The sequence below is a fragment of the Hibiscus syriacus genome, unplaced genomic scaffold (genome assembly GCF_006381635.1).
Source record: "Hibiscus syriacus cultivar Baekdansim isolate YM2019G1 unplaced genomic scaffold, ASM638163v2 tig00111701_pilon, whole genome shotgun sequence".
Classification (NCBI taxonomy): domain Eukaryota; kingdom Viridiplantae; phylum Streptophyta; class Magnoliopsida; order Malvales; family Malvaceae; genus Hibiscus; species Hibiscus syriacus.
In genome coordinates, this window is record NW_024063157.1 from 437,464 (window position 1) to 450,867 (window position 13,404).

General features: G+C 35.0%; 1 protein-coding gene and 1 pseudogene across 1 annotated transcript; both read left to right on the forward strand.

Moving 5' to 3' along the window:
- Positions 1–676: 676 nt before the first annotated feature.
- On the forward strand, positions 677–4,894 carry LOC120167852 (annotated as a pseudogene).
- Positions 4,895–6,061: 1,167 nt separating this feature from the next.
- Positions 6,062–9,641, forward strand: LOC120167802 (50S ribosomal protein L17-like). Its single transcript, XM_039176696.1, has 6 exons — positions 6,062–6,205; positions 6,305–6,359; positions 6,550–6,600; positions 7,706–7,797; positions 7,870–7,947; positions 9,355–9,641. The coding sequence occupies exons 1-6, from the start codon at positions 6,150–6,152 to the stop codon at positions 9,506–9,508; spliced, it is 486 nt and encodes a 161-aa protein (XP_039032627.1). The 5' UTR covers positions 6,062–6,149; the 3' UTR covers positions 9,509–9,641.
- Positions 9,642–13,404: the final 3,763 nt, after the last annotated feature.

A 13,404-nucleotide genomic window follows, 5' to 3' on the forward strand; every position in this document is an offset into this window, starting at 1 on the left:
TTCAATATTGACTCAAATAATACATGAATACTATAATGTATTGCATAGATTTAAAATGGTAAAATTAGAGAACACTAGTTAAATCTACAACTTACACATAATATATGAACTAATCTCATAATTTGATTTAACACATTTGAGATTTACTATTTGGGTTAGGGTTAAAATTTCAGAACTTAGAAAATACTGGACTAAAAATAACTAAGTTGCAGTACATGAATTAATTTCACAAATAAATGAATGATACAGAGGCTAATCAAATAATATGACCTAAAAATGGCTGGCTTTGAAGTGACCAGTGTTCAAAACAACACTGATAAATAAGAGTAAAGTACACTAAAGATCCCTAAACTATGTTAAAATGATCTTTTTAGCTATTAAACTTTTAAAAATTATACAATAATCATTACATTTATTAATCTATTATAAAATGGTCAGTAAAAATGATCAATTGTTACAAAATTATGATTAAATTTTATCAAATTATTACAAAATATTCCTCAAAATTATCAAATTTTATTATTATGGTTTTTGAAAGTTCAATTATTAAAATCCTTGTTTTGTCTTCAGTCTCCGATCCCCATTTCCCTTCACTTTCCTGCCATTGTTTTTATTTTATTCAAGTTGTTTTTCCCTATATATATTCTTTTGACAAAAATTATTTTAAGTTTTCTTTGGGTATCCTTCAAATTCATTTACTCTTTTTGTTTTCTTTCTTTATAACGTTTGAATCTTGCCTGGAGATACGAGATGAATGAGAGGAAACCATGGGTGGCCTTAACAGGGTGGAAGTGGTAAATAGCAGAGGTTGTTCGAATTTGTTTGTTGGGTTCTCATCTTCAGCTCCATCATCGTATACAAGTTTCCAGGCGTTGGAACCAATGTCTCTGTCCCCTGCTGCTGCTTCTCTTAGCTCCGAACCGGTACCGGTTCGATCCACCGGCCCATTTTCTGGTCTGGTTATTTGCGTCACTGGCTTGTCCAAAGGTTAGTCGTCTTGTTTGATCAGTCTGGGTAATTTTTTTGTGTGTAATTAAACTAGTACGATTTCGATTCTGGGAACTTCAATTTTGATTTAACTTAGCTTGTTTTTTTCTGTATTATATGTTACAGTTTTGGGTTTTTTTGAAATTGGTGTTTGTTTTTGATTTGTTCAGAAGCAAGGAAACAAGTTATGGAAGCAACTGAGAGATTAGGTGGTCAATATAGTCCAAGCTTGCATCCTCAATGTACCCATCTGGTGGTTCAAATATCCTTTCTTTTTTAAATTGCTTTAAATTTTGGCATCATGCGAAAGTTGGCTAAAGAATTATCATTTTTGAGTGTGGTTGAAAAGTCATATGTTTGGATTTGTGGTGAATTTTTCTTTCTATTTCTTGCGTCTCAAAAGTCTAAAATGTTCATACTGTAGTTGATGGAGCAGTTTACATGACATCTATGCCCTTTTCCCATTATTTTTTTATAGAGTCTGTTAGTGAGATTAGATTTGGTATGCCTGACAAGGCTAGGATGGATAGTGTTGATTGTGAAGAGCAGGGTTATGGCGGCGGTATCCGGTTTATCTTTTTAAATTTGGACGGAGAGCTGCAGTCAATGGTTTTTTGGAGAGTTACAGGCTGTAGATGGCATCTAGCCCCAAAAAAGAGTCTGGAGGGTATTAAGCCAAAGAGTCTGGAGAGTCAAGGGTTAATGTCAGGCCTATAGTTATCATGACTCCTTAGGCTGACAGAGTGCATGAATGCAGCCTCCTGAGGGTTTATGTCTGGACGAAGGATAGGGATCCCAAAGGCCTCTTCTTGGGGAAGAGTTCTTCCGGAGACTTTGATGGGCGGAGGGATTGCTGCTCACGGAGAAGTATCTCTGGATGTATGACAGATAGTATGTTTATGATGATGATGATGATGGTAACATATCGGATGTCTGTGTATTGTTTCTACTGGTGCAATAGTTCTGTTGACCTTAATCTTAGTTACAGCTTTAGTGGACGTAAGTTTGAGCATGCTCTTAAACATGGATCCAAAAATGGGTTGTTCGTCGTTATGCTTGGATGGTTCGTGGACAGTGTCAAGAGGAATGGTAAGTTTAGGATACTCCTTGATTCATGCTTCCCTATTGTATTTTGTTTGTGTTCGTCGTTCATGCTTTCCTAGAGTTAGAAATAAGAATTTCATGATATCTCATGTTCTCTAGAGTTTGAGCAGCTTGTTTATATGTTTTACTGACATGGTCGTCTATGAAACATCCGGTTATTGTTAAGTTTTCCTTTTGCATTTACTGCAGCTAGGTTAAGTGAATCACTCTATACCGTGAAGGGTGCTGGAGAACACGGCACACGCGTAGATGAGTTGAACTGGCTTGTTCCTACTGCTTCGGAAAGTTCATGTCTTCCTTCCAGTTTTCATGATGCTAAGAAGATTGACATGGTAGAAAAACAACATGCAAGATTTTCAAAAAGTGACCCGAAAAACAGTATGGAATCGATGCTGTCTGGTCATACCCTGTATATAGATTCCGATATTTCAAATGAACTACGGAATAAGGTAACATTTCATATCTTGCTTATGCTCAAATGTAACTGTAGTAATTAACTCACCATTTTACTTGTGCTCAAATGCCTGCCTTTAGCAATTCCTTGAGAGATTTAATACGTTGATAGGTTCTTGAGGCAGCATCTAAAGAAGGGGCCACAGTTGTAGATCGATGGTTTGTCGGTAGTAGTGCAGTGTGTGAACGGAATTCTATCCATCGATATATCGGCCACTCTAACAACATTGTTACGGTGAGTGCTTATGCATTGCATTTTGTTTGATCACCATCATGGGTTTGATTCTTACATTGTTTTCGTTTCTCCCAGTTTCGCCATGGTGTCATCACCGGCAATATGGAATCATGCGTATTGACTTATAAGAATAATCTTTGTTTTGTCATGCTTAAACTGATTTGATATCTGATACGTCTCAGCCTTTGTGGGTACTGAAAACAGCGAAGGATAGATATGTGCCGAGACTTGTTCACATGTCTGTCGATTTGGCTAGGCAGATTGGAACGTCATTCGAACCTTCTCGGAATGGCACTGCAGGAGAGGTACTATTTTATTCTTATGACACTTGAAAACTCATTTAAGAAAATGGATTTCACAATATCAAAGCATCCATGGTATTCCTTTCCTGTGATGCTGAATAGGATCAAGAATGAATAATTGGATCAGAAAAATCGAAATGGATTCAATCATTAGAAACAAATTCGGAGGTGGGTGGATGAACGGAAGAATATAGTTTAGCAATGATTTATGATTTATATGGATACATTCTCCAATTCATGAGCTCATGCTTGCACGGATTCGGAAACTGGGTTTTTTCTTGAGCAATTAATTATTGGACCTTTTCCATGTCAACTCTTCAATTTCTGGTACTTACATTCAGCTTACTTTTATGCTTATCTGTTGTTTTAATAGGAAAATAATGTGGTTAACTTCTCTCAAGACACTCTGAGCTTCAGAACCAATGCAAGCCATGAAGAAAGGCAACAGATTGTACAATTAGCCAAAACTGGGGTTAGAAATCGTCGCAATCGTCGAATGCAGGTAAGCGATTAATCATGTATATGCCCGCTTGGTTTCATTTTAATGTGGGCTTAACTTGTCCGTAAGAGCTTCGGCCATTTGAAACCGTTCCTTGTTCTGGAGGCAAACTAGAAGGTACTAACAGGGTTAGTTCAAAACGGAGCACAATTAAGTTGTCCATTTTTGACAATAGGTGGTTCGTACATGTCATATCATAACATGTAAGCTTGGAGGGGTCTTATCTGACTGCATTCATGCAACGCGAGTTGCAGAAATCAAATGAATTATTACTGCATCTATTTGAATTATTACCGCATCATCAGATACGTGTGTGTGCGCGCATGCGGAAACACAATTGTGTTTATGGAACATGCTTATTTATATATAAAGAATACTTTAGTGAAATGGTTCTAATGTATTGTTACTCTAAATCATTGCATTACCTTGAACATCTGTTTGCTTTTCAGACTTGTCAAATCCCAATTCGTCCGATAAGCCCAACCAGTCTTCTGGATTCGATTAGCTGGTCAATATCTGAGGCAAGTTCAACTGCTTGTATTTTCACAGACTCTTGTAGTGGCGGAGATGCTAGTGAGCATCAATCGGAATTCTTTGATGCTAATGGAGATGGAAAGGATTCTGGGCCTCATTTACGAACATAACTCGGTCTCTTACAGAAAGGTCTTAATTCTATCTACTATAAGATTTGTCCCATTTAGCCATTTAGGCATTGTCTTACATTTATCTGCTCTGCTACTTCTTCGCAGCGAGAAAAATGAGTTGATATTCAAAAACCACTTCCTGACCATACTATTTCCCGTCGACCGCTTTTCCGAGATGGGACCTTCTGCACGGACATATTTCAGCGATAACGGCTTTACGTGTTTGCAGGTTTTGGATTATATCTATTCCTTTTATCAGGTATTACTCGAGTCATTGGCACTTTTGTTAATACAAGATGTTCAAATATTACATATGGATTGAATTCTTTGTTTGCATGCATTTCTGCTGTTGTGTAGGAGAACATGTCGGGTCCTGAGATAGAGACCGCTATTCACACGGACTCAAAGCATGCTGAGAGGCTTCGAGCTGTGTACTCTAGCAAAGAGACGGCTGAACGTGGTGGGAATGTGATTTTCAGACGGATCGACTTCTTAGGAAGTTGTCGAAGCTTCGAAATGTTGAAGCGTGTTAGCGGGGATAATAACAGTAACGTCTATGAGCTTTTGATTAGAGCCTAAAATGTCATGCATCGTAGCAGTATTGATAATGTATTGAATCTTCAGTCATAGTATTTAACATTTGGCCTACTGCTGGATAATACCATTCCGTTGGCAAATAACCTCAAAACCATCGGATTCTTATCCGTTTCGATCCTATAAAGTCATCCTATCGTGATCTGTTTCGATCCTATAGGAGGGTGGGGCATAGTCGAGTTCCACATCGATAGTCTTCAATGTCGAACTCAACCTCTCTATTTTGTGCTAAACCTAATAATTCCTTGAGAAATACATCTGTATATTCTCTCACAGTTCGAATACCATCAAATTTGTCGAACTCAACCTCTCCTTTTTCTTCTTCCCATTAAGCTACCCACGACCATTTCAATTCTCATTACGACAAGACAATACAAAAACAAACCCACTGAAATCATCCTCTATCCGCTCTCTCCAATAATTGCAACGGTCTGCAAATATGTATACCGCAGGATCCTTGTGCTTGACGGGGCAACGAGTGCTCTAGACGCAGAATCGGAACGTGTGGTGCAGGAGGCAGTTGATGCAGTAATGTTGAACCAAACAACCGTCGTAGTTGCTCACCGCAATAGCACCATAAAGGGCGGTGATATTATTACGGTTGTGAAAAACGGAGCCATCGTTAAGAAAGGCGGACACAATGCATTGATGAATATTACTGATGGAGCTTATTCCTCCTTGGTAGCACTTCACTTGAAACTTGAACTCTTCAACGTGAGGCAAAAAGAAGACGGATAAATGATTAACTCTCGACTTAGTATGCTTCATGATTTTATTTTTGTGGAAGCATTCGCATATAAGCATTTATTTTTGTAGAACTCATAGCCCTTATTAACCATCTTCGAGTTGACACTGCAGAGACAATGTCAGAGAGAGATTCAACTCTCACAAATGGTTAAAACCTCGTTATCTTTTCGACACTTCCAAATCATTATTTTCTATTCAAATTAAATTATAATTTTAGATTATTTTGAGATAAGATAGATTCATTCTAAACCCGAACATGATCTTACTCGATCAAAATTAAAAAAAAATATCAACCTGAAATCAAAATATTATAAAATAAATTTTAATATCATCGAATTAAATCAAATATAACTTTTTTATAATCATCCCTATATATAACTACAATGGATCCAAATAATACAGATTTACTTTGGAAAGGCCCAATGTGTACAGATAAACCCATCCAAGAATTCAATTCCAACAAAGAGTAGGCTCGTCATCTTTGAGGTTTCTACTTCTACTAGGGTTTTTCTGTTCTTTACTCTCTTCTTCACTCCATTCCATTCCTCTCCTCTCTATCCCTCTTTCCAACTTTCCCAAATAAAATGACGAAATTCAGGAAGCTTAACCGACCTACTGGTCATCGTATGTCCATGCTCAGGTTCTTCATTCTCATTTTGGAATTCATAAAATTGATTGATTTTTTTCCTCTGATTTTTTATATATTTTGTCCCTTCCCCCCCCCCCCCTTTGATTGCAGAACAATGGTTTCCCAGTTGGTAAAGCACGAGCGCATTGAAACTACTGTTGCCAAGGTAACTTTCTTTTAAGGGTTATTTTTAATTTTTTTAATGTTTTTTTCGAAATTTGTTATATTGATCGATCTTTCCGATTCCTTTTCCTGTAATCCTTTTTTGTTTTTGGGTTTCGCTTAATGTCATTAGAATCGGGGTTTTGTTTGTTTTACCTGAATTGTCTAGTTTTTTGTTTCGCATTTTATTGCAGGCAAAGGAGGTTCGGAGACTTGCTGATAACATGGTACAGCTTGGGAAAGAGGTATTTGAAACATATTGTTTTTTATTGTACCATTTTGTTTTTACTTTTGATCATTCTGTTATGAAATGTTCATTGCGAATTTGCGATTGCAGCGGCATATAATTGTAAAAGTTCTTTAAATTTATGACCATTTTGTAACTTTTGAAAGTTTGATTATCAAAAAAATCATTTGAGCATAGTTCAATGACCTCTAGTGACCTCTGGTTGTGTAGTTTACGCTTTAATCAATTTGCTCTTTCTTTGGTTAGTCAACATAGTACAATTTCGCTTCCTTTCTAATGGTGATATGGTTAGTTTTTTCAGGCTTGTAAATGAGTGTCGCTCCTCCATTAATTTCTACTTGGTGTGGCATTTATCGATTTCGGGTTTGCTATACAATTTGGAAATTATTTAAGCAAATCTAGTTGTTTCAATTTGTTACCTCTCTGTTGAAGTAATTCATACTTTTATATCTTGTTTTATCCAGAATTGCTCTGATAAAAACAAAGGATTTTAGGTTTAACTTCAATGTCAAATATCAGAAGCACTAAGGATTGCTTCTCCTGAAATTTTCTCAAGAATTATATGTAGTTGATGTCCGATTATTTCTATCAGCATGGGGAAATGTTACATATAGCTGATGCTGGTTTTGAAGTTGCCTCTCAGAACTGTACCTTATGGTTTAAATTTCTGCCTAAGATTCTGTGAAGCTGTTTTAACTGCAAATTTGGACGTGTCAACTCATGTTGTAGTTGTTGCCGATATCTTGGTTGTTACACTGATCAACGATTAAAGAGAATATGTGTGATAGTGGTTAATGATCTTGGTCTGGTTTTTTATGTTTATGGTTTTTAAACACTAGGCAGGCACATAGAACCTTTCTTAGTTGTTATGGTCGTCCGAGATTCTGGTTGTTAACTATCAGAAGATGATCCACTGAGAAATTGAATAAAAGCTCTTTTGGAAGCTTGTATTATTTAGTGGTTAAACTGCAAGAAATTTCCAGACCCATTTACAAACTGATATATGTATTTTGCGGACTCCTATGTCGTTATGTTCTGGTGGCATTTTTCTTTTATTAAATCTGTTTATTCAACGTTGCCTTGTTCCCTTTTGAAATTCTTAGGGTTCGCTTTCTGCTGCAAGGCGTGCTGCTGCTTTTGTCCGGGGGGATGATGTGATTCACAAGCTATTTACTGAACTGGCATATCGATACAAGTGAAGTCTCCACCTGTTTCTTTCTTTTTTATTTACTGTTATGTCATATTGATCCAATCCTATGTGTTATAGAGATAGAGCAGGTGGATATACTAGAATGCTTCGAACTCGCATACGAGTTGGCGACGCTGCACCAATGGCTTATATCGAGTAAGACTTCTAATATCTATTTTGCTAATTGCAAGCTTTTTGTTGAAAATTAATTGAACTAGATAGTTAATTCAGTCTGTAATTGAATAAAATTGAAATTTTAGAGCTCATAGGACTTATGGCACTAAGCCCGATTTCCTAGTTTCATTTTGTTTTATCTTAGTACCATGTAAATAAACTAAAATTATGAAATTACCTTGTTAGCTTAAAAGCTCGATTCGTTCCCGCATGCATAACATAGTTCAAAACATCGATACGTTCCAGAATGCGTAACATAGTTAAAAACATCGATACATTCCAGCATGTATAACATACTTAAAAACATCGATACTTTCCTGCATGCATAACATACCTAAAAACATTAAAATATTCAACAGCTGTATATGAAAATTCATTTATCTGGTTAGGTTATATCTAGGCCTGCAATCGAACCAAACGTGTAGCGAACCGTTTGGTAGGAAATTTGTTTATGTTCTTTTATTTATTAAATGAACGAACATGAACAAGATTTTATGTTCGTTTAAATAAATGAACGGACACAAACAAAGTGCTCGTTCGTTCATTTACATTCGAGAACGTTCGGTAATATGTTTGTTCGATTATATTCAGCCTAATCTCCAAACCCGTTTAAAATATTAAGACCTAATAAATTTTTAACCTTAAACCCATTAATATTTTAAAACATAAATAAAAAAACACCCAAATCAATTAAAGAAAATATAAACCCTAAAATTATTTGGAAAGAAATAAACTTCTCAAATACAAACCCAATTAATTTTATATTCGTTTTACGTTTGTTTCTGTTTGTTTACGCTAATAATCAACGAATGAACACGAACAAGAAATTTCGTTTGTTTAGTTGTTCGTGTTCGTTCGTTTGTTTTGCTATAGTTAAACGAACATGAATATACCATCGTTCGTGTTGGTTCGGCTCACTTACAGGCGTAGTTATATCATACATGCAGACATCTGAGATGAGCTGCACTATTCAAATGCATGAACAGTTGTTTTTCTCGGTGGTGTTTTTATTATGAGAAATGATGTAAAGAGTACTGAACAAATGTTTAATTGTGCTCCCAAAGCGTTGGTAAATGGAAGGTTCGAATCTTGTCGCACTTGTTGGATCCATTAAGTACTATACTTCTTTTATTAGATGTTGATTGAAAGTAGTAAACCTAGTTTGGGTTGACTAAGATTAAGTTGTGCAAAGTTACAATCCTCCTGTATTCTTTTTCTTTTTTCATTAGTGAATTTCTCTCATGTTTGTGGTTTTTTCCGATTAGGTTTTTTTTTCCAATGTAAAAGCTTAGTGTCTTTTTTATTTAGCAATTGTTTATATTGCCATTATCTCTGAATAGTATAACGTGTTCCATACCATTATGATGATTTTCTTGCACTTTTGAACAGGTTTATTGACAGAGAAAATGAGCTTAGACAGTCTAAGCCACCAACTCCTCCGCCACCACCGAGACCTGCACTTGATCCATGGACAAGATCACGGCTTAGCCGGCAGTTTGCGCCCCCGAAAGAAGATAAAAACTCCTCCGAATCCGATATATAATTCTCGGGAGTTTGTTCCCGGTGTTTCAATTTTTTACATATGCAAGAGATTCAAGCAACTGGTGAGAATATGTCATGCCGTTGTCTTGGTAATGAAACATTTGAAGGAGATTTAAGTAGTTACTGCTCGTAAATATTTTTTTTCAATATCAGTATATCAAATGATAATATTATATATATTTATAAAATCAAGTTAAATTTATAATTTTATATGATTAAAATAAAATAAATCCCATTATTTAATTAACATAGAGATAGATTACCAAAAAATACTTTGTAAATGGTATTGATTAACTCTTTATATAAAACAATCTGACGTGGCGAACGCAACTAACGACAAAAAATAGCTACAGACCCAGTAGAAACGCGCTATGTTTATAAAAAGAGCATCGTCTTTCTCAATTATCAGTTGATATATTGCGACACACTAAATCATTTAAATAATGTTACGGTTTTAATTTTGATATTATAAATAAAATAAATTTAAAATTTATATAATATTTATTTTAAATTAATCAATTAAATTAATAAATCAAATATCAATCGTTACATTAAATATAGACTACTTTTGTTGTTGATGACCATATGAATTACTTCTTCTTGATCATGTTCTTATTTTAAAGAAATATATTTACATTCATTTTGCGATAAATAAATTTAAGGGGTTGACGATGAATTTAAGTAATATATTTATATAATTTTATTAATTAAATATGATGTTACATTTAACTTAATTAACATCATTATAATAGAAGAAAAAAATTGATATCAATTTAATTAAAATTATTTATTTTATATTCTTTTATTAATATTGTCGCAACTGTCTTTCGGTTGGGCCCCGGAATTGGGCTTCGACGTGAAAAATAGATTGGGAGTCGCCACCGACCACTTTAAAATGAATTTAGGTGGGTCGGACACCATCTTACCTGATCTACATTGTACCAGAAACATGTTGGGTTCGGGAGTCGATTACGGTCAAGGAAGGATTAGCACCCTTGAACCGCCCTTTCGGTACCAATTAATTGGTCGGTTGTCTTAGTTGCGAAATTTTAAAATTTAAATTTAAAATTTAAAAATTCGATTCGAATTGGTTACCTTTGACTCGTAGGAAACCTTCTAAATAAGGGATCGAAAATGCTAGACAAAAAAATAATAAATGAATATGAATCATAAAAAAATATAAATTAAAACAAAAAAAAACAAAAAAAAAAAAAAAAAAAATTAAACAAATATATTGTAAAATAATTAATAAATAAAAATGAATAATTCGAAAACATGAAGAAGAAAATATTAAAGAAATCAAAAATAAAATAAAAAAATAAAGTTAATATATATATATATATGAACGAAAAAAAATATAAAAATAAATAGTAATAAAAAAATAAAAATAATAAATATATGTACGCGTATATATATGTATATGTATAATAAAGTGGAATATTAAATAGTAATAAAGAAATAAAATAAATAAATAAATAATATATATATATACTAAAAATAAAAAACATAAAATAACAAGCAGAACTAAAATGTAAATTCTGGAATATTAAGGCTCGAAATGAAATAAGGTGAAAGTCCATTGAGTGACTGAAACATAACTTTCGAAAGATGCCGACCAGAAATAGGACACTAAAACTTCATTTGGTGACTAAACGGAGACCTTTCAGAGCAGGAAGGATCAAACCTGAGATTTTCCCAAGTATTTTTGAAAAAACACGGGTAAGGGATAGCTAAAACGACGTAGTTTCGTTGGATGGATATAAAGCCCAACCATAGGCCAAATTTCACCTTACTTTCTCATTTTTTATTCTCTTCCCTCTCTTTACAGAGAGAGAACTCATTTCTCTCTCACTTCTCTCTGAAGCTCGCCTGCCGGCCCCCATTCCGGTGACATCTCCACCGCGCCGACCACCGCCGACGCGGTGGTCGATATATCTAAACCCCCACAAAATGCTCTTCTCCGTACTGTGAACCCAAAACCAACCTCTAAATCCCCAAAACACACCCCAGTAAGCGTAGATCTAAGTTCAAACCCTCGGCCCCTCACCTTTTCCGACGACCTTCCGTTTTTCCTGAAGTTCTCCTGACGCGTACTGTTTTTGTTATTTTTGCGTGTGTGTGTGTGTTTGGTATTTGGCTATTGTGGTTTGGTTTGCCTTCGATATTTTGTTTTCGTTGGGTGTTTGGTTATTTGGTTGTGATGATATTCTGATGGTTCACTGTTTGGTTTCGTTTGTTGGCCGTATGTGGGTTTTGTTATTGGCTGATGGGTTTTCCTCTGTGTGGCTTTGGTTTTCCGTTCATGTGTGTCCCCCTGTACTGTGTTGGTCGTGGGTTTTTATAAACCCCACCGGCCGTTGTGAGTCCCGACGATCTCGGGATCGTGGTTGTTGTGGCCGGTCATCCCGGGATGGGTCAGTCCCGGGGATCTCGGCCGGCCGTTGGCACTGTTGACCGTTTGGCTCCCTGACTGCTCGGTGACTGAAAACTGGGAACCCTAATCCCTTGCTGGGCTAGTTCAGGCCCAAACTTGGACTGGATTCTTGAACATGGACCCTGCACAAAAATAAATGAGAAATAAATAAAAAATAAAAAATAATAATATTATATATATAAACGTTTTCAAAAACATATAATATATAAATTTTTAAAATGTTTTAAAAAAACTATATATTATATATATTTTCAAAATGGTTTTTAAAAATTATATATTATATAAATGTTTTCATAACGTTTTCAAAAGTATATATTATATATATTTTAAAAACGTTTTCAAAAACTATATATATATTTTCAAAAAATATATTTCAAAATGGTTTTTAAAAATTATATATTATATAAATGTTTTCATAACGTTTTCAAAAGTATATATTATATATATTTTAAAAACGTTTTCAAAAACTATATATTATATAATTTTCAAAAATATTTTAAAAACTATATAATATACATATTTTCAAAAAATGTTTTAAACTATATATTATATATGTATTTTCAAAAACAATTTGCAAACTATATAATATATATGTGTATATATGTATAAAAAATAAAAAATAAATAAAAAAAATATGGACGGAAATTAGTGTCTACAGCTGCCCCTCTTTGTCCTTTTTCGTGGAACGAAAACTAGGACAAAGACAAAAAGACACAAATTTTCGTTCGGTGGAGTTGAAGAATAACTCCATGTCGAATTGAGTTGCAGATGGCTCCTCCGTCGCGAAGTCGAGTCCACCTTGAAATGATATGTAATTGAAGCTGCAATTCAGAATTTGAATCTGGATGTAGCTTCTCGTTTCCAAATTGTAGTCAACTTCGGTCTTCTTCTCGGTTTAAAGACCTTTGTTAAAATTTGACTGGAAAGTAGTTCTTTGATTCCACCATGCCCTTGAGCTGAACGAAAACGAACTCGAAAGGTCTTCACTGACATATAGTTTTTCTCGACTTAAACTATGCTGCTGGAAAACGATTGATTGTCACTAAGTCACGGCTGACCCATGTCTTCTTCTCGATTTGAAAACCTTGATTGCAGCCGAACAGTAGTGTGATTGAGGTATCGTCGAGCTGAATAGAGTCGAACTCGACAATTTTATTGACAAATAACCTTTCTCGCCATGAGTTATGTTGTAAATGATATGACCTCGAAGTTGAGTGTAATCGAACTCGGGAGTCTTTGGCAGATAGCCCTTCTCGACTTAAGCTATGCTGCATATGATGTGCCTTGGAGCTGAGCGTAGTCGAACTCAAAGGTCTTTTGGTCACAGATAACCCTTCTAGCCTTGAGTTATGCTGTAAATGATGTGCCCCCGAAGCTGAGTGTAATCAAACTCGAAGGTCTTTTGTTGGCAGACAACCCTTCTAGACTTAAGTTGTGCCGCAAATGATATGCCTTGGAGCTGA